At 37.1% G+C, this 26,746-nt stretch overlaps 3 protein-coding genes, 1 non-coding gene and 3 pseudogenes across 6 annotated transcripts; 3 read left to right on the top strand and 4 right to left on the bottom strand.

The window, feature by feature from the left end:
• The first annotated feature begins 485 nt into the window (after positions 1-485).
• On the top strand, positions 486-2,614 carry LOC109125374 (sufE-like protein 1, chloroplastic/mitochondrial pseudogene; annotated as a pseudogene). Its single transcript, XR_015562889.1, has 3 exons — positions 486-1,713; positions 1,834-2,097; positions 2,215-2,614. The product of XR_015562889.1 is annotated as a sufE-like protein 1, chloroplastic/mitochondrial pseudogene (transcript).
• Positions 2,615-6,730: 4,116 nt separating this feature from the next.
• LOC104704154 (uncharacterized) lies at positions 6,731-9,640 on the bottom strand. The gene is made up of 3 exons (XM_010420286.2): positions 9,471-9,640; positions 8,918-9,379; positions 6,731-8,777 (listed from the first exon to the last, which is right to left on the bottom strand). The coding sequence occupies exons 1-3, from the start codon at positions 9,480-9,482 to the stop codon at positions 6,762-6,764; spliced, it is 2,490 nt and encodes an 829-aa protein (XP_010418588.2). The 5' UTR covers positions 9,483-9,640; the 3' UTR covers positions 6,731-6,761.
• A 363-nt stretch (positions 9,641-10,003) lies between these two features.
• LOC104699736 (golgin candidate 3-like) lies at positions 10,004-12,272 on the top strand (annotated as a pseudogene). Its single transcript, XR_015561281.1, has 8 exons — positions 10,004-10,062; positions 10,147-10,201; positions 10,299-10,366; positions 10,540-11,021; positions 11,164-11,295; positions 11,379-11,519; positions 11,788-11,853; positions 11,938-12,272. The product of XR_015561281.1 is annotated as a golgin candidate 3-like (transcript).
• Positions 12,273-12,486: 214 nt separating this feature from the next.
• On the bottom strand, positions 12,487-14,258 carry LOC104699737 (reticulon-like protein B6). The gene is made up of 5 exons (XM_010415080.3): positions 13,838-14,258; positions 13,437-13,617; positions 13,186-13,327; positions 12,951-13,020; positions 12,487-12,853 (listed from the first exon to the last, which is right to left on the bottom strand). The coding sequence occupies exons 1-5, from the start codon at positions 14,001-14,003 to the stop codon at positions 12,687-12,689; spliced, it is 726 nt and encodes a 241-aa protein (XP_010413382.1). The 5' UTR covers positions 14,004-14,258; the 3' UTR covers positions 12,487-12,686.
• Positions 14,259-14,742: 484 nt separating this feature from the next.
• Positions 14,743-15,924, bottom strand: LOC147940707 (RING-H2 finger protein ATL68). Its single transcript, XM_087459722.1, has one exon. The coding sequence runs from the start codon at positions 15,544-15,546 to the stop codon at positions 14,902-14,904; it is 645 nt and encodes a 214-aa protein (XP_087315848.1). The 5' UTR covers positions 15,547-15,924; the 3' UTR covers positions 14,743-14,901.
• Positions 15,925-15,986: 62 nt separating this feature from the next.
• TRNAE-CUC (transfer RNA glutamic acid (anticodon CUC)) lies at positions 15,987-16,059 on the bottom strand. Its single transcript has one exon. It is a non-coding gene; the product is annotated as a tRNA-Glu (tRNA).
• Positions 16,060-16,550: 491 nt separating this feature from the next.
• LOC147940709 (uncharacterized) lies at positions 16,551-17,107 on the top strand (annotated as a pseudogene).
• Positions 17,108-26,746: the final 9,639 nt, after the last annotated feature.

Below are 26,746 nucleotides of genomic sequence, written 5' to 3' on the forward strand. Positions count from 1 at the left end.
TTGTAAATCTAATGTCTAACAGGCAACCATTAACCATCCATCATTTTATATCGTGCTAAAGTTAAGTCTGTTTTTATTTTTTTGACTTCGTCGAATGAAGAGCAATATAACAAGTAGCTGCGGTTTAATAATCTGAATGTTCGAGTTTGCTTTTTATATTTAGTTCTGATCATACAGTATTTTAAATATCAAAGACATATTCAATTTACCACTTGACAACTTTTAATAAAAGGAACAAAATACATAAGTTGTATTAAAGAAGTAGTTGTTAGAAAAGCATAATTTCATGATTTTAAACAAAACGTTTATTCAAAACGATGACTCTCGTCCAAAGAATGAAAACCGGATTCGAGGAGAGCTAGATCTCGATCGCCAATTATGTATCTCCAAAAGTAAACTACTTGGTTAGGAATACCCATCAGAAGCAATGTTTTTTACTCATCAATACAATAAAAGTACAATGTGTTGCTCTCCTCTTCTTGACAGTTCAGCTTTTGTATGGAAGCAGATCAATTAAAATAGTTAGCCTATCAAATTATAACAATTAATACATGTCAGCTTTTTTCTTCCTGAAAAAGCAAATAAAAACAATTTTGATTAAACGCAGTGATTTATGTTCTTCATATTTGTTTGCTTCTTCTGTCCAATATCCGGCCAAAGCTCTGATTTTGCAACTGCTAAAACCTTCGGAACTCCCTTCATTTCGTTGGACGATCCTCACCTTCCAGAAAATTTCAACCGGAAACGTTCGTCCACCATCAGCTTCATCTCCGTCGAGTTCTGAAGACTGTCAACCAATCGAAGAGCTTCCTCCGAAGCTACAAGAGATAGTGAAGCTATTCCAATCGGTACAAGAGCCGAGAGCTAAATACAAACAGCTTATATTATACGGAGAACATCTTAAACCACTCGATCTCGATTCAAGACGAGGGAGAATAAAGTTGAAGGTTGTGTTTCTCAGGTTTGGGTTAGGGATTTCTTCGATGACCAACGCAACGTTGTCTATGAAGCTGATTCTGATTCGTCTATCACTAAAGGGCTTGCTGCTATTTTAGTCCAGGGTTTATCTGGTAGACCTGTCCCTGATATTTTGAGGGTTTTATCTTCTTCTTGGTTTGCAGCAGAGTTTGTCTCCTTCTAGAAACAATGGATTCCTTAATATGCTTAAGTTGATGCAGAAAAAGGCTCTTCATTTGGAAGTCAAAGGTGAGGAAGATTCAAGTTCTGGAGAGAGTTTAGAATCCAGCTTCGTACCTACTCCTCAAACAAACGGTGGAGCAAGTTTTGTGGTTGACAAGGCTCTTCATTTGGACAATACGACATCGTCGAGCTTCGCATCAGCTCTATTTTATGCATCACTGGTTTTGATTTCAATTCAATTTGTGGTCCATTCTTTTTTTCCTTGTCGTGTTCAACACTTTGTTCTGTTCATCAACCATCACTGGTCGCGACGAGAATCAGGTTCTGTTCTGGTAGTGGTGGTGGTGTTTTAGATTCTGGTAAGAGGTGTGTGGCGAGGTGTAGCTTAGAAACAGTGAATGTTAGTGTCGGCCAGGTTACGGAGGTTGATAAGGATACACTCTGGCCAATTGTTAAAGCCGTCGGTGATAAGATCGTTATTCTCGATATGTACACTCAGTGGTAACGTTTCGATCACTTCTTCTTGTTTGTGTGACTTTTGCATACCTTGATTGCAATTCAGTTAGAGAGAAGGTATAACGCCAGTCTCTTTGTTTAATTTGTAGTGAACAATGTGGCAAATTTAGTTAACTTGAGTTTCAATTGTGCAGTGTTCTCTTTATACTCATCTTGTCCCTTTAATTTGCTTTTTAGACTAAGAAAAACCTTGCAAAGGAATCTCCATCAAAGCTGAAGGATGACTATTCTTCTGAATAGGAGGGTGATTCTTCTTTGGATGAAGTAGGAATTGTATCATAAGCATTCTTCTAATGTTAGAGTATTGCAGAACTTATTTTTTTCGAAATTGATTTGTTACTTAAGTAGGAACTTGCCCCTGCAAAGAACAGACTAGAACCTCTTGAGAAAGACAAGGAAGAGAGCAGCACATGTTTTCCCAACCAAATGAGTTAAATTCAGGCAAGCAGATCAATCAACAATTAATTCATTTCATGTTTCTGATTTTGAAATTGTCCAAATGTATTAACGAATCATATGATGACAAAAGAAGAATTGACTCGATACCTACTGATGCAGGGAAAAACAATCTTCAAAGCCTTATTATTTGATTGATTTAAGTAACAAACACAAAGAGACCAACTCTCTTTTTTTACTAATAAAAGAAGATGAAGACAATGACTTTTTTTTGGTAGAGAGGAAGAGAAAGAGCGGGTTGTGAAGAAGGAGGACAATTTTGGAATTCTCACTTTCTCATGAATGAGGAACCAATTATCAAAATAATATGTCCCGGTTTGTTGTTTGCGTTCGGATAATAATCTTGGTTCGTTAATTTTGGTATTTCTTGGTTCGTTCGACGAAAGTAATATAGTTGTTTGTCTATGTAACTTATGATTGTTTAATTAAAATACAAAAAAAAAAAACGAAGGCTGTATCATAATTGTTTCCGTTTAAATTTAGAATGTAAGTCTTACATTAATTGTTCTGCCAAAATATTTTAAGAACTAAGATCATCCCAATCCAAAGTTGAGAGAATGGGAGTACATTACATTTTTTTATCCAATTTTTAAATTAATTTTATTTTCATAAATTTATGTATACAATACGATTATGTGCATAAAACATAATCAACATTTCACTTGAAATTTTTTTAATAACTTTGATTACTAAAAAATTAGTGTGTAACTAAGGTATACTAATGTATATATCATAAAATTTATTAAATTTCATAAATGATGTTTTTATTAAAATTTAATGAAGTCAAAGAGGTTTAAAGAAACATATAGTTATAACTTAATTCTATGTTGATCTAATATAGTATAACATATACATGTTCTTAAAATAGTATAACATATACATGTTCTTAAAAACTGACATATATTTATTACAAAAAATAATTAGTGATATGTGAGATAATTTCTTATTATTAAGCTATTATATATTTAGCTTTACAAAAGTAAATATTCATAAATATGAAATACATAAAAATTGTGAAATTAATAAATAGTTGACCAATACCAGAAATTAAATATATAATTAGGATACACATTTTATTGAATATTTAAGATTTATTTAATATATCACTATGGGAACTAATTTTGTGATTCTCTACTTTTTTGTAAGGTTTATTGACTTACTGTTAGACTTCCATCACATGATTCCAATGAAGGCATGTAGAAAATGGTTTTGATTACTAATCTTCTTGCTTTTTTAGAAGGAAGCATGTGTAATGGAACATGATTTTAAACTATATAAGATTAGCATTTTAAGTTCTTTTGTTTGGAATGAATTAAAATTAAAATATAATTTAAGAAAAAATTCCGCGGCGTAACACGGGTGTTAACCTAGTCTTATATAATAAAGTAAGGTTTCTTCAAAGTCATGCTCTAAGAAGCTGACAAATGGCATTGTATACTTTTGACATGTGTCATTATAATCAAATTTAAATACACTATTTTTAATATTTACTAAGTTTAAATATATTTTTATACTAAAAATAAATCTTATCATTTTTAATGTCTTTTTAGTAGTTATGTAATTTCCATATAAATTAATTTCACAACCTTTACATCAAAAGATCAATTCATTTATTATAAATAATTTAAAGATATAAAATATGAAATTTCTTAATTTTAGCATAAAAATCAATTCTTTTAGTCTAAATTGAATTCAATATATAAAATAAATTAATTCCAAGATATTTAAAATATGATATTTCATAATTTTGTGCTTAAAGAGCAATTTTTTGTATTTAAAAATAACTTCAAAATAATAATAATCAGAATCACAACTTATGGTATATTAATTCTTTAAAATGTAACCCCATTGATGTTTGACAAAAAAGAAACAAAAAAACAGTCATCATATTAATACACTTTAATGTATTAATTCCCACACAATTTATATTTATTATTGAAATGTAACAATATATAAAACCCATGATGTTTGACAAAAAGACATTGAAAAACATTTCATGATACAAATGAAGTATTATTGCATAAAAAGTTATCTATAAATATCAAGTAAAAGTCTTCATCTAACATCATATTCTATCTCTAAAATAATTTTCTAAATTTTGTACTATCAGTTTTATATTCAACTAAAATAACTCCATTTTTTTTTTCTGGGGTGATTTTTGTAGGTTTTCAAACAAATATGACAAGTCAAAATTTTATAGCATATGCAGTGACCATGTGAAAGATGATTCATCATTAGAAATGACTAGATGAAAAATGTAAAACAAATGGTATCTTCTCACTTTTAGATGAAATTTTTCGTATATCTATCTTCTTTATCTTTAGTTTATACTTCTTCTTCATGTTTTGAGGTTTGCAAATGTTGTTTAACATGTATATTTTGCTAAGTTGCTAAAATTCATATTAGTTTTTAAAAGTGGTTTAGTTTCTCAGTCAAAAAAAAACATAAACATAAACAGCCAAATGATGAACATAAACAGTCTAATGTTCGGCTCTTTCCAGGTTGATACTGATTAATATTATATTCACTTTTTATTTTAATGTGTGGTTGCTTTATTTTATCTTTTTCATTTAGTTTAAAATTTTAATATACAAACATTTTTCATATATGTACACACTTGGTTTCTTTTTGGTCAAGTTTAAAAATATTTATTCTCTACACATGTAGATTAAACATTTATGTACTTTTTCTCCTCACAAAATGGAAAAAAACTTGTGTGCTAAATAGTAAACTACAGTGAGAGTCAAAAGAAGGTGTACAAAATAAATATGTATGTGACTTCATATCATTGTATGTTCTTAAAAAAAATAGCTCATTCATATACGTTAATCTCACTAATTAATCAAAATATTCTCAATTTGATAGCTTTGAAAGTAATGAAAACTTTACAATTTACACATAGACTATATATACAATTTCAAATTTGAAATCTAACAGTCAAATAAATGGTGCATATGATTTTTACAAATTTAAATAAAACAAAAGGTTTATATTGTATATTGATATTTCAATTTGTTCCTTTTGATCAAGTTGACAAAATTATAAGATAAAATTAGTTTTAGATAATATTTCATAAAACCTGATAAATTTTCAATTTACAATTAATATATCTTAGTTACAATATTTATGTTAATTAACATTGCATGTATCTTTAAATAATTAAATATATATTAGTTCCAAAATATTGTGTATTTCACTCCAACTGCTTGTTTAACTCTGCCATTTCTGTTGGAGTCATCATGTAAGGCATTTTCGATAATGATGTTAATCTCGGTTCCAACTCAATCATGAAAAGATCAGGCCGACATAGTGGTAATCCATCCAACAACTAAAACAATCCATGCAACAATTAAAACACATCATCAAAATCTTGAACCAGCCGTAGCTTTTCTCACAGACTCCGACATAACAATAGTAACCAAATAGGCCTCACAATCATTCTTGATCGTCTTCCCTGTCTACATGGCCGATATTATGAGATACCCTAAAGTCGGTCTCACTCTGTAAAATATCAACTTCCCTCCGAGTCGCTCAAGTGCTACTCTTCCCTGGTGACAATCCATATGCACTTTGTACCGATCCAACCAATTCATACCAAAGATAACATCATATAACTCTATAGGACTAATAATCAAATCTACTGGCATTGACCTCTTGCAATCTAAATATCCACACCCCTCGCCCGTCCAAATACCGCCAGTAACTCGCCTCCCGCAACTTTAATGACTCTAAATTGCTCACACGAATCCTCTATGTTTTCAAAATATTGCATATTTTATTACATTTATTTTATCCACGCATCGCGTGGGACTTTTCCTACTACATCATAATAATACTTACGACGAGGACGAGTGATTTTGTTTTAAAACGTAACGACGTTGTTGAGTATTTTAATAAATTAATACGCTAATTTAGTCATGGATCAAAATATTTTATCACTTGTATGTTTCTCTCTGGACGGGAAAAGAAAAGAAAATTAAATTTTCATTAGGTTAAAATCTGACCCAAGAAAGAAAGAAAGAAAGAAAGAAAGATACCTTCGAATTCGATCTTTTTTCCGAGACGAAGATTCATGACAGAGAAAGTAATCAGTGTTTGTTTTGAGGGATTTAGTAGTAAGTGCAGAGAGAGAGAGAGAGAGAGAGAGAGAGAGAGAGAATTTGAAGGAGAACTTGAACAAAATCGCTCTCGATGTGCATGAAGATGAAGACGATCTCCAGAGTTACAGTTCCGCCAATGGCAAAAAAGTCCAGTGGTTTTAGGTCAGTTTCGATGATCTTCAGTGGAATCCAGTCGCATGCTCATCATGATTATGATGAGGTAGACGCAAAATTTTACTAGAATGTTAACTCGAATCTGAGAGAGTATACGTGAAATCTTATTATATCAGATTGAGCGGGTATAAGGCAAAAGATTCAGGAATCAGAAGCAGCTATCATCAAAGCCTTATCATTTAATTTTGCAGCTCTTTTAAGAGATAAAACAGGTAATATGCATAATCAACAACTTTTATTTCAGCAAACGTAGTAGTGAGTTATTCATTTCAAACTCTTTTTGAAGCTAGATGGTCTTGTTAAATTTATTTCAAGGTCGCTTAATCATCTGATAAAAATTAAAAAAAAAAACTAACAACAATGCATTCCAAAATATTACAAAAGTTTAGGATCTTTAAGCAAGAAAGCACTAAGTGTATACCTGTGAGTACCGAGGTACTTTTTGTCAAAGCATTTCATAGAGCAATAATAATAGACACTAGGAATTTCATCGAAATAATAGCCAGCGTAGACTTTCAAGATGACAGGAGATATGCAACGACACTTACATTGGTTGCAAAGTGGTCGAGACATACTATTGTTGCGAACTGTCATAGAACGTATGGCTTCAATGAGCAACTCTGTCACGTCTCTTTCTGGCTCGAGACCTCGGAAATCTCCGAGCACACAATCGATATGCAAAGCTGTCCCACAATCTTCACACGTGTAAAACCATTTACTTGGATCTGTTTCTTTCTCACAGATATCACACCAATATTTACCACTACTCTGCTTTTCACCGTAACATAATGAAAGAAAGTGATCGTCGACTCTATGCTTCACCACATATGGTAATCGAACACACTTGAAATCCAACACGTACTCACAACTATCTTCAACGCATCTAAGCACATGAGATGCATCTTCGTTACATGCACTGCAGACTCCTCGTGGTGACGTGTAAAATAAGGGATGAGGATGGCTTTTATGTACAAAGGGCTCGGAAACTGAAGCACATTGCGCATCTAATACATGTTCACCAGAGTAGTATTTGAAGCCATTGAAACATACCCCACATGCCTCACATTTAGAACAATTGTAGCGAATTTGAGATAGAATATACGGCTTATTGCTTACCATATGTCGTTTCCGTGTAGGCAAGTTAGCACAACTCTCGTGGAGCTGAAAATTACATAGCATACATTCGTAGAAGGGAGGGTGATAGATAGGATAAGCACATGCCGAGCAAATCTTGCCTTCAACAGAGTAACCATGAGTGTCAAGTACAAGGTTGTGCTTCGTATGGCAGAAATGTTGTATTACGTCTTCATCTATCACCTCGAATGGTTCAATAGCTTCATCCTCTTCAGGTTTGCCTTTCATCTCTTCTCCGTCGGATACATCTTTTCTAGTCGCACATTTGGTATGAAACACAGATTTAGGACATCTCTGACAAGAGTAACCCCCACAAGTCCAATCTGTTTTCTTTTGACAAACTCCACATACGGAATCCACAACACCAAGAAGAGAAACACGAGAAACACGGTGATCGTGCCGGTTGATGTTTATGACCCACGGGAATCCAGAGCAGTCATTGTGGGAAGTGAAATCGCATGGAAGACACACGTAAGGGCTTCGATTTCCATAAAGACCGCAAGTGGTGCAAGTGAAAGAGATCATTTTCGGCATAAGGGTAAGTCTATGGTCATGGATGTTTAGGTCTCGAAGATACAGTGGTGGTGGGTTCAGAACACAACGTAAATCTAAGGTAAAGTTACATGAGGAACAATGGTAAAAAGCTTCGTCAACAATCCCTTTTCCACACAAACGACATTTTCCATCGGAATGAGCGGGTGGTTCACCGTTAAAGAGTTTTAGAGAATGTAAGGAGTGGGAAGGGTGAGTTACCTCTGCAGCATACTTTTTACAACTCGCATGGAATGTCATAAAACACTCAGAACAATTGTAAGAGTATCCATCACCATCTTTTCCACAAGCAGAGCATGTGAAGTGGCGTGGCTTCATCTCTAGCTTGAGTTTACGATCATGGTTCTGAGGAACATCAATGACGTGCGGTGGTGGGTATTTGACACAATCCAAATGGAACCTTAGACAACAAGAGCGACAATAGTAAAATTTGATACCATCCACGATCTTCTCTTGACAAAAATCACATTTCAATTCTTTTCTAGAAGTATTATTGCTGCTTGTAAGAACAAGAGTGATGTTGCACTTGTGAGAAGGGTATTTGATCTCTTTAGCGGGGTTGCTGCATGCCTTGTGGGAGAAATAATCACATTCAGTGCAATAGTAGCCATCACTTATAGTTTCGAATTTGATTCCACAACAGTCACCCATCCTCCCATCTCTCAAAGGTCTCATTGAATGCTCATGAATGGGTAGTACTTCCACCTGCACATGATCCATGACATATGTGAGTTTATGGTTACGGCTGTATAGGTCAGACGTGACGATATATAGTGGTGGTGGAATTGAAAACACAAGAAAAAAATCCAAACTAAAGTTACATGTGAAATAATGGTAAAGCTTACCTCTGCCTCGTATTTTCCACAGTTCACATGGAATGTTAAATTGCATACATGACATTTGTACGAATATCCATTGCCATCTTTTTTGCAAGTAGCGCAGGTGAAGCAGCTTTGCACCATCTCTAACTTGAGTTTGTGGCCATGGTTCTGGGGCACATCAATAACTTCTTGTGGTGGGTACCTGACACACTCCAAATGGAGGTTTAAATCACACATTTGACATCCATAACTATTGATCATGTCCCTGATCTTCTGTCCACATGCACAACATCTCGGAATGATATTGGTCCTAAGAAAAAGTTCAGCCTTAAAACTTTTGGGAATATTAGTGCATATCTCGTGGAAGTAAAAATCACGCTTGTTGCAATAACTTTTAGCTCCGTCTTTTCTTCTGTATATACGCGTCCATCGTTCTTTAAAAGGCGTCATCACATGATGGTGAATTCGTAGTTGCCTATCCATGACCTACGGGATCGGAGTTACAACGACGAAACTTATGTAAATTGGACAAGGAGCGAAGGAACAAATTAAATGAAAATTTGAGTTACATACATACCTTTGAGTTCATTTATATATCGTGATGGAGATTTCGTGTTTCTTAGACACTTCTGTAGGTACTGAATGAGATCTACAAAGACTAAAAAGGAATGGGTCGTCTTATAGAACTAGTATATAGAGTAGAGCGTTGGGAAGACAGAACATTTTTTTTTCTTCTTTTTAATAGTCAATTACTAGTCACATTATTGTTGTAATATATAGTATAAGAAATTTCAGATCTGACACGACAACCACTAACCCATCTATCATGTAATCTATCATGCTAAAGTCCACAGGCAGGATTAGATTTGTAATTTAATTTTTGGTATAGTGTGCAGTCCATGAGGTGTTTCCTTCTGTCACTTGAATTTCATATATGACTAAAGTCTTTCATATAAGTTTATTTATTGACTGACTTATTTGACTTGTTTACGCTGGTTAAAACTTCATATAATCCTAAGGGGGAAGAACCTGTAGATATGCTGGAAGATATATAGAACTAAATTACTGACAGCTTTCCATGATCAACTGATCTAGCTCGAGTTTATGGTCATGGTTTTGAGGAATACCAATGACCTTCGATGGTGGACACTTGGATTGTGCCAAGCCAAGTGGATTTTGAACTCACAACAACGACAAGTATAATGTTGAATAGGATTTGTAACTCTTTAAGAATTTAATTGAGAATTTGAAAGATCCAATTCGAGGTATCCGATCTCTAATGGAATCGAATCACCTGCTCATCATGAGGTATTTTGCTCATAATTAGATTAAAAAAAATATGTAGTTGGGTGTCATGATGATATATAGGTTTGCTTGTTTTCAATTTCTGTAAATTTTTTATTAGATTGAGAGGTATAAAGCAGAGATTAAGAAGCTTCAGGAATGCAACTACTTAAGAGCTGTACTACTGTGGTGAAGCATGTTTGGTATAGAAAAGCCTATCGTGAGATCAAATATAAATATCAAGATTCAAGTTAGAATAATGGCGTTTCTACTTTCGAGTTAGATAGACATCATCATCTACCTTGATAAGAAGATCAGATTCTTTTCTTTGTTGAATTTCTAATACATACATAATAAACCGTTTTCTGCAGTAGTACAAATTGCCTTTTTTTTGTTGCTTTGCAATGTTCTCGTTTGTTTGGTAGATACCAAATTCTAAGCGGTAATCTGGATGACTTTTTAGGACCTTGCAGAGATATGCGAGAAGATAGAACCAAATCGCTGGCAGCTGTTCAGGCTATGGAGCTTGCCAAAGAGCGTGAAAGATTAAGAGATCTGCAGCTATCTCTACAGGGTGGGTATATATTACCTACTTGTAGCTTGGTGCTTCTTTTGTATTCTCACTTGCCTTACTTTCACCAGAGGAGTGAATCTTGCAAGGAGGAACTCGAGTCTCTGAGGTTAGAAAATAACAGAGTCTTTGAGTTAGAATAACTCAAAATTACTTGAAATCAAACACTTGCAGATGAAGTTGAATGGTCGGGAGAGCCATGCTTTTGGAACTGCCATGGAACATCTAAAAGAAGCTAACCAATTTCTGGAGAAAGAAAACAACGAGCTAAAGGTATATTGTGTTTCACACTGCTGAATGGGTTTTGCACACAAATTTTTTGCTATTCTCTCTCTAGCTGTGTGCATGTCTAGTGTCTACTTTGACTTTTGGAATTTGAAAACTTAATTTGATCTGCCTTTTCATCACTTGATAGTTTAAACAAAGTGAGTTAGAAGCTGCTTTAGAAGAGAGCAGGAAGCCAACCAGTAGCCAAGTATTCCCTGACGCCACAGAGGATCGGACCAGGCATTCTAGTGTGGACAAGGATCTTATACCAGAAGGGACTTTATTTTAAACACAGCACTGCTTTCATTAAATGTGGGGCAAGTTTTATCCTTGCTTCTTATGTTTTTTTCCATATTTAACTAGGAGAAGCCTGAAATCTTCCCTGGAAAAGATGAAATGGAGCAATCCTTACAAAGGTTGGAAACAGATTTGAAGGAAACACGACAAGAAAGGGATAAGGCACGGAAAGAACTGTAACGGCTCAAACAACACTTGCTAAAAAAGGTTAGAAGCCTATGTAAGAGCTATTTTTTCACTTGGTCTATTACTGATTTACTGTGAGATCAGTGTCCTCAGTGTCCTATAAAAAGGCAACGATTGTTAAGAATTACTTTCTAACAAATCCTAGGAGTTGGCTGGAAAACGAAATAATTTGCATTCTAATTTCTAATGATCCAAAAGCTAATTATTATGTTTTAACAGATGGCCAGTACTACGCTGAAATCGAAGCTAAGGTTTGGTATTTACAAATTCAAAATCTCTCTTTTTGTAGGAACATTTTGAACGAGAGCTTGCAGTGGCTAAAGACGAGTTGATGAAGCTTTACGCTCGTTTGAAAGTAGGAATATAACTATCATTATCATTTGTTAACTAAGACCTGCCATAACAATATTCATCTGATACTATTTTGCTGTTGCTGAAGGATTCTGATTAGCGGATAGAGTCATCAAATAAAGAAAAGGAAGATGTCACATCCAAATTGTTGCACGCGGAAAAGGTTGCAGCGGAATGGAAAAACAGAGTAAGCAAGGTTGGAGAAGACAATCCAAAAGTACGACGTGTTCTTGAGCATAGCATGACAAGGCTCAATAGAATGTTAATGGAGTCGGATTATCTTGTTGATAGGCAATATCACTTTATATATATTTAGTTTCAGTTATCCTCTGTTTGAATTAGCAGTTCTGATGCAATGGTGAACCAAAATGTCTCTTTGCAGGCGAATTGTTATCAAATTGCTGGTTACATACTTCCAGAAAAGTCATAGCAAAGGTAATAAACATTGGACTGATTCTGAAATCCGGTTTTGAGACATGTATGGTACTGAACTTTGAGGGAGAGTTTAAATGAAATTGAAAAGAAAACGTTCACCATTTTCTTTGTTCAGTAATTTAATGATTTCCTTTTCTTTTTTTTTTTTTTTCCTGAAAAGCTTTACCATTTCATGAGCTAAAGACTTATTATCTCTTTTCAATTTTTGATTAACTCAGAATTCACTTAAGAATTAGCCAAAAAGAAAAATAACTTACAAGGAAAAACAAAAATTGTAGTCAAAATAAAAGATATGAAGAAAAGTAACTTTTTTTCTTTTCCGGGCCATGTAAACACGCACAAAAGTGCCCCGAGATACAAAGGAAAACGTCAAGAAAGAGATTGCTTCACTCTAAAGTCTCTCTAACCCAACTTTGCCTTAAGGGAAGCAACAGGAAGCTTAGAAAGAACCTTCTCATCAAACACCATGTAATGTTTCTTCAGCTCCTTCAACGTCTTCTCTGCCACTGGATCTACCTTGTCCTCGTGTTTCTCATACAGCATTGGTACTGTATGCAACACCACAAAACCTGTTGTTTTCACACACGCATACAATTTAGAATCAACAATCGATAATATTCAGTTTTTATACATTTAAAACCTTTTTTTATCGGTATAAGTACTTACAGATGTATATCAGAGTCAAGAAGTTGAACCAGTTGCCCACAACAGAGATTACCCACAGTCCAACAACCACCTGACACACCAAATACATAATAGTTCTTATCACAAAACCCATGATACAAAACGAGGTTATATCTCATAGTCAGGACTCAGGAGGGTTCTCATATGTACATTGAACAAGTTCTTAGGCATAACAAGTGGAAATATCTGCAATAACAAACTGAAGATCAAAACTTACCATCAGAAATTTCTTCAAGTCCCTTCCTAAGGCAATGCTCCTTAGGGTGACAAAGGCCTGGTTCAGCTCGTTTCTCAGTGCAGACGCAATCAAAAGGAAATGTTCCTCTTTAACATTGATTTCAGGAATTTTAGGTGGAGTCCTGAAAAGAAAAGAGTTTTAGAACATTTCAAGCAAAGCAAAGAAATTATTAACAGATATACATAGACTGTAACTTGAAACATGATTAAGGCAACAAGAAAATAGCTTACTTGTTCATAAAGGCATGAGCATTGGACAATAAAAACAGGGCTGCAAGAGCGAATATCAAAATGTGACAAACAAGACTCAAGAAATGATACTCAACCAGTTCAAACAGAACCCATATCGCCGTGGCTACACCAAGAACAGCAGCTGAGAGCTTTTTGTCCCTCCACAAGAACACATCAGCCGCTGCAAACATAATTTCAAACCAATAACAAAACAAATGTAAAACTATAAGATAAAGTCACTGCTTCAAACCACATAATCAATCCAAAATTTAAGATGCAAAGTTTCAGACAGCTCGCATTGTAATCAGCATTTGAATCAGATACGAAATCCTCATATATATAGCAGATCAAGCATCGACAAAAAAGGAAATAAAGAGAGTGAGATTAGAATGAAAACGTACGTAAACCACCACCGAGAACCTTATGAACAGGCTTCTCTCTACCAAACAAACGATATATCTTGGCCTTCAAAGCGGAGGGAGACTCTGGTTTCTCGTGCTCGGAATCAGACGAGGACGATGAATCGTGATCGTGGATCTTGTCCATCAGAGATTCTTCCGTCGCCATTGTCGTCTTTTTTACTTTCTCCGATTTCGATCCAACGTGATGAGAAAGGAAACGAATGGTACTACTGAAATAGGTTTATTAGGCTATTTTTATGCACGACCCTAAAGCTTCGGGACCGGAACCACAAAGATACGTTAACGGCGTTGGTCTTTTCGAAGAAGAAAAAAAAAGGAAAATGAAACTGACGTTAACGTTTAGTGCCTTGAACGTGGAGGCAACGAACCAAAGGATCCGAAAAGGCTAGTGGCCTGGTGCGCTTTTTTTTACTTACATACCTTTCATAAAGTAACCGACAAGTCTAAGGAAACTCTGTACACGTGACGTTCATCGGATCACTGTCGAATAATATCGACGGCTCTCACTCGTTTTTCTAAAAAGCAGTGGACACGACGTCGTCTTTCTTTCGGGAGTGAGAGGAGACAAAGTCTCTATCTCACTTAGAGGCTTTCTATGAGACGTTCTTTTTCACATTCTTTGACTTCGTTAGCACTGCTGTAACACTTTTTTTATATTTAATACACAACAAAATTTGGGGATCAAATTGCTTAGAAAACATATTGTTAAGTCAACGCCACCAATATTTAGGGACATTTTATGTTCAAATCTCAAGTTCCAACTATTTTGTTCCCATCTTTAGAAACATTCATCTCCGACAATTAATCTTATATGTAATTTGATTATATATTTACATATTTGACTTTATTATAGTGTAGTCCGAATCTCAATTAGAACATATGTATGAAGATGAATGCAATCTCGATTATACTTTTAATACAAGACAAAGAATATGTAAAGCAAATCAATCAATTACTATATATTACTATATATGATACCAAGGTGAAAAGATATTATAATAAATGCCACGGAGCAACAAAAAATAAAATAAAAAAGGAAAGATTTATCTTCTGGATCTTCTCCGATCGGCGGCGTACTGAGACAAGGGCACAACTTCCGACAAAGGGGTTGACTGAGGTGTAGTTTGCGGCGTCGGGAGTGGAGAGTTCCGGCAGACGGGACAAGAACCATTGAGCTTAAGCCATGCGTCAAGACAATAAACGTGGAAGTAGTGTTTACACTCAGGCATCATCCTCAACATCTCTTCTTCCACATACTCACATAGACAGATCGAACACGTCGTATCTCTTCCTTCTCCGTCGTGGAATCCATCACCGCCGACGATGGAAGAAGTGATATCTTTAGTGAAATGGAATTTAGGGTAAGAGTTGATGATTGAGTGATCAAGCCCTCCAACGACGACGTTTCCGGACTCAAGATCGTCGTCTTCGGCTACGAATATGATTCTTGGGACGATTACGCTACGGTCTCTGAAAGATGAGTTTGCGGTTGCGGCGGAGGCGGAGAAACGGAGACGTGAGGCGCGGCAGCAGATGTAAGAAGAGAGGATGATTGTGGAGATGAGAACGAGGAAACCTAGAGCTATGGCTATGGAGTAACCTAGGCCGAGGCTAGTGATATAGGTAGGGATAGGGACTGGAGGAGGAGGAGGAAAGACGGCGGAGGCGACGGTTGAGGTGGTTGACATCTGATGGTGAAGAAAGAGGTTAGGGCCATGTGGGAGTGGCGCCGAGAGAGAGAGATGGAAAAAAAGTGTGATGGAGATTATTTTTAGTTTGATTTTTTTTTTTTTTTTTTTTTTTGGGAGGTGGGTGGGGAAATGTAGCTACGGCATTGAATACAATGTTTGGCAAATATTAATAGCTTTGCATTAATTAGGTTTTTCTTGTTATAGGTTTTTGTGAATAGTGACTTCACTTAGTAGTGGACCAAGGATCGTCAATTTTTGTAACGTATTTGATTTAAGTGCTTGACCCGTATGACATTGGCATGTGTGATATATACTTTGTTCTTGTTGTTTACCTTTAACTATTTCGTTTCATTTTATCAAATCAAGCAACATCTGTTTATACACTACGACTTCTTCACTTCACTTTGTTTTAGTAATAACAAAAGCAAAAAAAATAACTCCGTTGCCGGGACTCGAACCCGGGTCTCTCGGGTGAGAGCCGAGTATCCTGACCAGCTAGACTACAACGGATTTTGCTAAAACAAACATAAAATATTAATAAATAGTCTCAGTAGTTGACTGACATTGTTAATGATCTCAGTATCTCACTATCGCTCACCTGTAAAGTTCTACAACGTACATGAACATTAAATGGAAAAGAAGCTCAAAATTAAAAGACTTTCCTTTTATTCATTCTCAAAAGAGGGTACACAAAGAAGAAAACCACAAGTCACAAAATGCATTAACTAATACAAGGTATTAAAAGAGAGGCTTTTTCCCATTGATCAATCCCAACAAATGATCAAGAACTTGTCTTCCAGCATCACGAAGACCTGAATGCATAAACTCATTTGTTACCCAAAGCCTGATACCCGAAATCTGAGTTTTCTAGCTTTTATTTTAAAACCGTTTTAATCCTTTCGGCATCCAGCAGTAGCAAGATTAAACCGCCCTGACTAAACAAGGAACTCTAATGTTGAAGTGAAAATAACAAACCAGAAGGACATATTGTAGTTGGCTAAATGCACGAGAGGAGTTTAGTCTTTCCTCAGGTCCATGAGTACAGTCTTGACACCGTCGGCCTTAAGTATCATAATCTCAAGCTTGTCTCCCTATTAATTACATCAAACAAAGCATTGATCAGACAGAGGCAAACAGTTAAGGAAGATAGTTATGCAACATTGAAATCAGGGATATAGATTAAGTAAATGTTTTGGTAATATCTTCAACTAAATGCAAATGATATGAAACACATAGGCTGATTTTTTTTGGGTGGCTTTGTGACAAAAGAAGACACAAATATAGGGTAACTTCCAGTGTAGATATCCCTCTCTGTGGCAGATGCGAACACAGTTTTAACCAAGTCAACTGCTTCGGCTTCTGAAAGGGGGTGTTGTGTTCGAATCCTACATGGTGGCAAAAGACGAATAAATAGAATGATAATCGTATGCTTATAATGCATAACGCCAACGCACGAATTGAAGAATATCAACAAACCTGTTTAGGTAGCAGAAGAGGACTCGGAGACTTGAGCTGGTTGTCAAGGAAAGGCATGATGAGTGTCGAACCAGAACCTTGAGCAGAGCACCGTATCCAACTCTCTCATATGAATCCAAAAGCGCTGTAAGTAAAGACACACCCTTTTCCTGAATATCATCAAGAATAAAGATCACACAATGTACCTCTTCTACAGTCATATCATAACGAAGAAAACGAATCTTCTATAGTCACATCATAACCTAGAAAACGAAGAAAAGCATTTTACTTTCCTCGTCAAGCCCTCCTAGAACATTAAAGGCATAGTAGGGGAAAAACGCTTGAAACAAAGCGTGTTGGAGAGAAGCTGAGCCACTGCAGGACAGCTCATCTGCTTGTTATGCTGATGTTGATAGATCTGCAGGCCACCAAACCCAGAGGACACTCTTACATAAGTCTTTAATACCTTTAAAAAACAAAAATCTTATATATGCAAAGAATGAAATATATTTGATCAAAGGAGCAAAGGAAATCTCACCAAGTGTCTGGACTTGAGAACCTTCTGCAATACTTTGACATCAGCCTGAAAGCCAGAAGAAGACGGCACAGCTTTGTCTGCTCTGGAAAAATTAAAAGAAGACAACAGCTTAACAAGATTCTTGCGAGTTTAGCTAAGATGAAAACACATGAGAATTATATCTGATACAGTAAACAAACCTAGTTTCATAAGTGTAGTAAGAAACAAACGAGAAAACAAAGGCCAAACACAGAGACAGTGAAACATACGTGGTTGATATCCCAGCAGCAAAAAAAAAAAAAAAAACTGAGTGAGAGAGTACCTGCTGTTCTGTCTTTCCTGAATCCTTGGCAACTTTATAGGTGATTCTTATTGAATCAAGCACAAAGAATATTGAACTAACTCAAACGATTAACAAATAACTCTCGTTCTTATTGCTTTAGAAACTTCTCAAAACTAAAACAATCTTAATCTCTCTAATCTCACCAGTGTTGTTACATCTCAACAACTCCTTATATATAGAGAAACTCTTTAATTAAAATAACAATTAGATAACTCCTAACTTGTTATAATCCTAATCTCTTTTGGAAACCATGACTTGGTGAGATTAGGATAACTTATACCATAAGTTATTCAAGCTTATCCTCAACAATCACCCCCTTAAGCTTGAAGTTCTTGTTTGATACATCATGAACACCAATGAAGTCCCTCATTTCCCCAAACTTGATCCTTCCAAGCGGTTTGGTCAAGATGTCGGCCTTCTGCTCAGTACCGGGAACGTGCTCAACATCCACCTGCTCATTCTCCACACACTCACGAATGAAGTGATACTTCCTGTGGATGTGTTTGCTACGACCATGGAAGACTGGGTTTCTGGTGAGAGCTATTGCAGACTTATTGTCAATGCGAACCGTTACTTTCTTAAGAGCTTCTCCTGTAACTTCAGAAAGTAAGTCCTGCAACCAAATCGCCTGCTTTGCCGCTTCAGTACCAGCCATAAACTCTGCCTCACAAGAAGACAACGCCACTGTCTCCTGCTTCTGTGAGCACCAAGTGATCGGACAACCATTGAGATAGAAGATGTGACCACTCATACTCTTGCCATCATCTTCATCTACATTGTGACTACTGTCACTATATCCTACCAAGCCCGAACTGTCACCACGTTTGAAAGTGAGACCATAACCCGTAGTGCCTTGTAAATACCTCAAAACATATTTTAAAGCTGCTCCATGACACTTCTTCAGACTATGCATGTAGCGACTAAGGATTCCAACAGCAAATGCGAGATCAGGCCTAGTGTGAATTAAGTATCTGAGACAACCAATACCTCTCCTATACTCATGTTCACAAAATGATTCATCCGTCAGTGCTTTAGAGAGTTTTGTACCAGTATCCATCGGAACCTGCACAGCATTACACTCGCTCATGCCTGCTTCCTCGAGAATCTTTTCTGCATATCTCCCCTGCTTCAAAGTAATCCCACTCTGTTCTTGTAAAACCTCAATGCCAAGATAGTACGTTAGCCTCCCAAGGTCACTCATCTCAAATTTTGAAGACATACCTTGTTTAAACTCGTAGATCAATTTCAAGTTACTACCAGTGACAAGAAGGTCATCGACATACACTGCAACAATCAACAATTGATCCTTTTCTTGTCTTCGATACAGAGCAGGCTCTTTAGCACATCGAACAAACCTCAATTCTAACAGAATTTGATTGAGCTTGTGGTTCCAGGCTCGCGGAGCTTGACGAAGTCCGTAGAGTGCTTTATTCAGCTTGTACACCAGCCTTTCGCCTCCACTCCTTATGAAACCTTCCGGTTGAGCAACAAATACTTCTTCTCTAAGTTCTCCGTGAAGGAAAGCAGTCTTGACATTCCAAATGGTGCACTTCTCAACCTCTAGACGCAGCCAAAGCAAGGATGAATCAAACTGTTTCGAGTCGTGCCACCGGAGCAAAAACCTCATCAAAATCTACCCCGTGTTTCTGCACATACCCCTTTGCAACTAACCTTGCTTTGTACTTGTTGATGCTTCCGTCAGAGTTCCTCTTGATTTTAAACACCCATTTCAAGCCTATTGGTCTAACGCTTGATGGTAACTCCACTAAGTTCCACACTTGATTCTTTTCGATAGAACTTAGCTCCTCAACACAAGCATCTCTCCACACCTCTAGCTCCTTTGCCTCATCATAGCTTCTAGGTTCATCATTCAATGTCAGTAAGAGTCGTTCTCCCTCTTCCTCTGCTAGAAGCACATAATCGCTCAGATAGGTTGGCTTCACACTCGGTCTAGTTGACCTTCATAACACAGGCTGAACTGGTTTCGATACTTGTTCTTGAACCTCTTCTAGTACTTCAAATCTATCCTCAATATTAGGACCTTGCTCACAGTCTGCACTGTCATTTCTTAGACCATTGTTACCAAAAACACCAAAACTTACAGTGAACGACCCTGGAGCCTCTGCCTCTCCTTGTGAATCATTCCAATTCCACCTCTTTGTTTCGTCAAACATTACATCACGGCTCACTGTTATTCTTCTTGTTGAGGGATTCAACATCTGGTATGCTTTACTTCCAGGCTCGGTTCCAAGATGTACCAGTGCACGAGACCTGTCATCCAGCTTCTTGAGATGTTGTGACTCCACCTTGGCATAACCAACACAGCCAAAGACCCGCAAGTGCTCCAGATTTGGCTTCTTACCTTTAAGCATCTCGTAAGGAGTTTTGTCACACATGGATCTTGTGGCAACTCTGTTAATCAAATAGGTGAAATGTCTCACTGCCTCTCCCCATAGATAATTAGGAACATTCATGTGTTTCAGAATGCTTCTTGTCATCTCAAGCAAGGTTCTGTTTCTTCTCTCCACCACACCATTCTGTTGAGGAGAGTAGGGAGCAGTCAAGTGTCTTTGAATCCCAGATTCTTCACAGAAGCTTGTGAATTCATCAGATACAAATTCACCTCCTCTATCTGTTCTAAATACCTTGATAGTTGTCCCGAGTTCTTGCGCAACACGTGCTTTGAACCTTTTAAATGCACTGAAAGCATCACTCTTCTCCTTTAAAAACAGAGACCACATGTACCGTGAATGATCATCGATGAGCACAAATATATACTTATTTTGTGCTGCTGTTGCAGGTGTAATGGGACCACAGAGGTCTCCATGGATCAAGTTAAGCGGTTTCTCAGCTCGAAACCCAGTTGCTTTTGGAAACGCCTTTCTCACTTGCTTTCCGAGCAAACACGACTCGCACATCTCTTTGTCGAACCTCATGTTTGGTATCCCGATGATTAACTCCTTTCTCACCATTGACTCCATTGCTTTAACGTTGATGTGGCCTAGTCTCTCATGCCACCTTGTCGATGTATCATCCGAAATCTGCAGTAAGTGGTGTTCAGTCTCCATGTGAACTTTGTAAAGTCTGTTCTGTGACCTGTTTGCTTTTACTAGAAGTTTTCCATCACGATCATGAAGATTTAAGTAATTCTCCTTCATTCTTACTTCACACCCTGTCTCTGTGGCTTGTCCGAGACTAAGTATGTTGCTCTTGAGATCCGATATCCAGTAAACTTGATCCAATATCTTCCGATCACCCGTCTTGGTGACAAAAAGGATTGAACCTCTCCCTTTGATGTCAACTCGCGAGTCGTCACCAAACCTCACCTTTCCCGTGACAGTCTCGTCGAGTTTGGTAAAGAAACTACGGTTGCCAGTCATATGATTACTGGCTCCATTGTCGAGGTACCATACATTGTCTCTGGTTGTTTTCGACTCATAATTTTGTGGCTTGACCTTCTTCTCATTAAGGAATACCACCTCATGCATCAGCAAGTTTTCAGCCTCTTGAGTCTCTGAATCAGTTGAGTCTTGAATCTCCTGTAGTTTAAGCAACCTGTCCGGACAATTTGAGGCATAGTGGCCATGTTTATCACAACGATAACAAACAATCACCGACTTATCTCTGCTTTGATAGTTGCCACGACCTCTCCCTCTACCTCGTCCGGTGAAACGTCCACCCCTTGCACCTCTTCCTCGACCTTGATCATAGTCTTCTTGGTAGTTATTTGCATACATAAGCTTCGTCTGTTCTTCTTCCTGATCTTCCTCATCACGAATTTGTTCCTCATATGCCTTAAGTCTACCGACTATATCAACAAAACTAGTCTTGTTGAGATCAAGAACCTGCTCCAAGGCTGCAATGATGTGGATATACTTTTTCCTTGGCAAACTGTTCAGAAACTTCTTGACCATCTTAGGCTCCTCAATACTCATGCCTAATGCTCCAGATTTTGATGCAAGTTCTGATAATTTTCCCACAAAATCATCAATTGTGTCAGTAGTTTTCATCCTCATCCTCTCGAACTCTGACATAAGAGTCTGCAGTCTTGCCTCCTTGACTCTTTCTGCTCCAACGAACCGAGACTTGATTGCCTCCCAGACTTCCTTAGCAGTAACTAGGTTACCAACTTGCAGGGTTAGTGTTTCCGGGATGGATTGGAACAGAAGGGCTTTGGCTAGGTCAATCTTGTTAGCATCCGCTACCTCCTCTGTTTCAATAGTCTCCCACACTTTATTTACCTTCAGCACGATTGTCATCTTCATTGACCACACCGTATAGTTGGTGGTGGTGAGCATCGGACATTGAAGAGTCGAAGTACCGGTCTCCTTTGGTGTGGATGTCATAGCAACAATATCTCCCATGTCTCTTGATCAAAACAAACTCTAAGCTTCAAATTCAATGATGCTCTGATACCAAATATTGAATCAAGCACAAAGAATATTGAACTAACTCAAACGATTAACGAATAACTCTCGTTCTTATTGCTTTAGAAACTTCTCAAAACTAAAACAATCTTAATCTCTCTAATCTCACAAGTGTTGTTACATCTCAACAACTCCTTATATATAGAGAAACTCTTTAATTAAAATAACAATTAGATAACTCCTAACTTGTTATAATCCTAATCTCTTTTAGAAACCATGACTTGGTGAGATTAGGATAACTTCTACCATAAGTTATTCAAGCTTATCCTCAACTATTCTGGTAGCAAAGTTGGAAGGCAAACCGTGGAGGAGAGAGAGAAACTGAGTTGCTGGTAGAGGAAACAAGAAGGTGTGATCAAGAACAATGTAGCAGACACCTTAGTTCTGGCTTCATGTCGGATCCGTAAGAAAATAAAAACAGATGAAGATTTTATAAAAAGACCTTCTTAATTAGTCGTTAATGTAGCAACTATCATATAATGAAGGCGAATCCTCTTTCTTGGCCAAGAGATAAGCGGCAGTTTTGAATGGCTTCAAGGCATGAATCTCATCAAACATCCATGGAAATATCACCTATATAAAAAAAAAATTCCAAAATAGTTAAAAGCAGGGTGAAACAATCACCCAAGCTATGAGCAATTAACAATATAATTAAAAATACTCGAAACATACCTCTCCAGTGAAGAGTAAATGCTGAATTTATTTGAGTGTTCTTCACTTGGCTCCTTGTGTATCCTCCATCGCCAACTTGCAAGGCCGGCTCAAGTTTTCCTTGGATCTTGTGCAATTTTTTTTTTTTCCAATTTAGAGGTCTTATTTGTAGTTTTTAGAAATTTGGGGTGTTTTTTTTTTTTTTTTTTTTTTTTTTTTTTTTTTTGTCAAAATATCAAATGTTGAAGGTTTAAAACCTTGTAATTTTTTTCCAAAATTAATTTGACATGGTACAAAAGCACCTCTTGCACCACCCCATCGCTGGGCCTGCCAACTTGCACCTACGAGAAAGATAAATTGTTATAAGAAAGAACACATCGTCGGATCCATAAGAAAGAGAAAACATATGGAAGAGAGTCGTAATACACGTTCAGAAAGGAAATTTACATTCAGTAACTAAGTGCACGTATGAGTAATTCACTTAGTTATTACTTTCAATGAGATGGATGAGCTGTATGGTGTCAAGACTGGCTATGGAGAAACCATGGAATTAGACAAGGAGGAGATGAAATCCCTATGGCTGACAATAGGAGATAAGCTTCCTTACAAGTCCACAAGCTCCAAATCTGCTCAAATTAGGAGCCTTGTCCTAAGGTATTTTCACAAATCTTTAGCCTGCACTTTATTCGCTAGGAAGGAAACTGGGAATGTGAATGATCATGAGCTTCAGCTCTTAGACATATAGCCTTGTGTGGAATCCTGGATAGTGCTAGGGATGGTAGACAGCTAGTAGGGGATCTAACAGACACCAACATGGTCTTTGTTTTACTTGATCAGTTCTTGTATTTGAAGTCATGGGCCATGAAAACCGAGGGGCGAGAAGGATCTGGAGAAATCTCCATAGGAGGGTTAGTTACGCCAATTTTGGTAGCTTGCGACGTCCCTCTGAAGGGAGTGGTACACGAGCCAAGATGGCTGGATGTAGACTATCTCACATTGGTGAGATTCTTGGCTTATGAGAAGCCAAATGATATGTTGCTTTTCAAGTTTGTTCATCCAGCAGTCGTATCCACTCAGATGATTCTGCCCAACATCGCGTTCACAAAAAACCGGCTAGGGGCAAACATAGACTTCATTCCTCCATTAGAGGAGCTGTACAACCTTGAGGGGGAATATGAAGCTGAAGAAAAACCCGGCTAGGGGCTAAACATAGACTTCATTCCTCCAACACCTCACCTGACGGCATACACGATGCCTTATCCGATCCCGCCATCGAGCACCCATTCGGGCGATCACTCGGGTCCTTTCCCTCAGCCCTACCAGATGCCATACCAAATGCCATACCCGATGCATCCTACCAGCAGCTATAGGGGTGCCATTCTGGGCCTTTCCCACCGTACCCATCGTACTACCCGATGCCCTACCCGGTAAGCTACACGATGCCATACCCGATCAACACCTCAGATGCTGGTCCGAGCAGGTCGTCCGTGCACATAAACGAGCTTTCTAATGAGCAAACCCTGTCACCTGCTGAAGCTGGCGACGACCCTGGGTACACTTTAGCGAGCATGGAGGCTGCCACAACCTCCTTATTCACCAATCCATGAGGTACCACCTTCATCCGCACCATTGTTTATACCATTGCATTAAGTTTTATTTTCTTTGTGTGATTCTCAGATTTCTTTTCCAAACTTTTATTTACACAAGGGACTGTGTAATATAAGTTTGGGAGAGGGTATGAGAATGTATTTAACATTGTGTTTTATTTTCTTATATTCTTATTTCAAATTTTTTCATACTAGTTTTATTCATTTGAGTATGCATAAAAAAAACCCAAGAAAAAAAAATTGAAAAACTCTAACATAAAAGAAAAAGGAAAAAGAGTGTTCAAGTAGTTGCATTTACATATTAGGATTGAGTCTAGATTGCTTCATATAGAATTGTTGTATATGCATTTTAGGGGACAATGATTAAAATCACCTTATTTAAAGTCTGACTTTAGGATTAAAGTTATAGCCCTTAATCACATTTCATTATTGCTGGATCAATCTTTGAAAGAAAAAAAAATGAATGAAAAATCCTTTTTTAAAACATTGTGTCTTTTGAAAGCTTCTTCCACTTGTGTGAAACTTGCTTGAACATTGTATCATCTCTATATTATTAGACTTAACCTGATATTAAATTATCTTGCTTATGGAACTTGAATGCTTGCTTATGGAACTTGAATGCTTGCTCATGGTAACTCTAAATCTCGGGTCAACACTCTATTTTTGCCAATTTTTTCGCTTAACCCAAAATTGTTTTCCCCTACCCTTGAACCCAAACCTTTTCTTTCAAACCTTGTTGTGAATTGTTGAGTGAGGCCTTTTCATGTTTTGATGGTGCTTTAGGTTATGAAACCTTGAGAGTATTGAAAACTACAAAGAACTGGCTCTTGTTTTAGCTAAGTTTAGAACCATTTGGATTAGATAATAAAATCGATTTTGAAAGATAGGTGGTTAGCATGTCTATTTGGGGTTGAGTTGAGGAATAAAAGAGAAACTAAAGAAGAGAGTCCCTAAGGTTTAGTTTAATTAGCTCCAAGTCTCTAAGTAAAAAAAAAAAAGAGAGAAAGGTCTTCCTATAGTCTCCTAAAAAAAAAAAGAGAGAGAAAACAAAAAAAATTAGGAGTATATCAATGCAAGAAAGAAAAAAAAATATTTTTGTAAAAGAGAGCTAGATTTATTTGAAGTAAATAAATTAGGATTATTTTTGTAAAACCTTGGGGATTGTAAAAATACAAAGGGAGTTTAAACCAAGGTTGTAGGGAGTTTTACTCTAGGATGTTGGTTAAAAAGAAAGTGAATGAGAAAAGGGTAAATCATCAAGAGTTAAGCTTTGTATGTCTCAATTGTTCTCAATCTTAGATAGTTTTCACAACTGTCTATCATTCATTCTTTTGAGAGTAAGCCACCCAAAGATATTGTTTGAAACCTACCTACCAAAAAGCCTTACCCTTGAAACCGATTGAGCTGGATTCACTTTCCATTTGCAAGAATTCGCAACACACTTTAATGAATGTGAAAGAGATGTTCTTTGGAATCACAAGTCTTTACAGATAGTTGTAGGATGCACTAGATCGATGCATGACGATGAGCATAGAAACATATTTGTAAGTATGGTGATTGATCTTAGCACCGTTAAACTATCTTTAAGGACTATAGCTTGAATTCTTTGCTTGGTACAATGAGGTTATGAGTCCCCATTTTCAAACCTCACCCCCTTACTTCCTTGCTAGAGGACTAGCAAAAGATAAGTTCATGGGTGTGATAACTCTCTAATTTACATGTTTTAGACACCCTTTTTCATCTTTTTTTTCGCATTATATATACCCTAACCTTATCATTTTTAGGTCCTTAACCTTAAGAATTTACATTTAGGGTGCTGCATTGTTGCATTTGTGCATTTTGGATGAAAACAGGTGCTTGGAGCCCAGAAGAGGGAAGAATGAGGTAAAAGCCAAACATGTACCCGAAGGAGTGATCATGCGAGAAGAACAGTCCAAACCTCAACCCGATCAAAGAGGATATGAGCGCAGGAAGAACAACCCGAAGCCCTACCCGAGGATCTACTCGACTCGAACCTCGTGCACAACCTCGAGCAGACCTTCAGGCAGAACTGAGCAGCTAGGTCAAAGGGCTTTCATATATTAATCCCATTTATTTTTCTCGCGCTAGCACACCAGACACTCATGAACCAGAGAGCGAGAGAGAGAGAGATAGATAGAGAGAGAGAGAGGGAGAGAGAGAGAGAGAGAGAGAGAGA

The sequence above is a fragment of the Camelina sativa genome, chromosome 7 (assembly GCF_030686135.1).
Source record: "Camelina sativa cultivar CO46 ecotype springtype chromosome 7, ASM3068613v1".
Taxonomy (NCBI): domain Eukaryota; kingdom Viridiplantae; phylum Streptophyta; class Magnoliopsida; order Brassicales; family Brassicaceae; genus Camelina; species Camelina sativa.

Excerpts from the sequence above, each read along its gene's own strand:
- LOC104704154 (XM_010420286.2), bottom strand. Across the intron at positions 8,778-8,917 it reads GTGGAAAATACGAGGCAGAG|GTGGAAGTACTACCCATTCA; the intron begins GTAAGCTTTACC and ends GATCATGTGCAG.
- LOC104699737 (XM_010415080.3), bottom strand. The coding sequence starts at position 14,003 with ATGGCGACGGAAGAATCTCTGATGGACAAGATCCACGATCACGATTCA. Across the intron at positions 13,618-13,837 it reads GGTTCTCGGTGGTGGTTTAC|CGGCTGATGTGTTCTTGTGG; the intron begins GTACGTTTTCAT and ends TTATGTTTGCAG. Across the intron at positions 12,854-12,950 it reads CTTGACTCTGATATACATCT|GTTTTGTGGTGTTGCATACA; the intron begins GTAAGTACTTAT and ends TGAAAACAACAG.
- LOC147940707 (XM_087459722.1), bottom strand. The coding sequence starts at position 15,546 with ATGTCAACCACCTCAACCGTCGCCTCCGCCGTCTTTCCTCCTCCTCCT.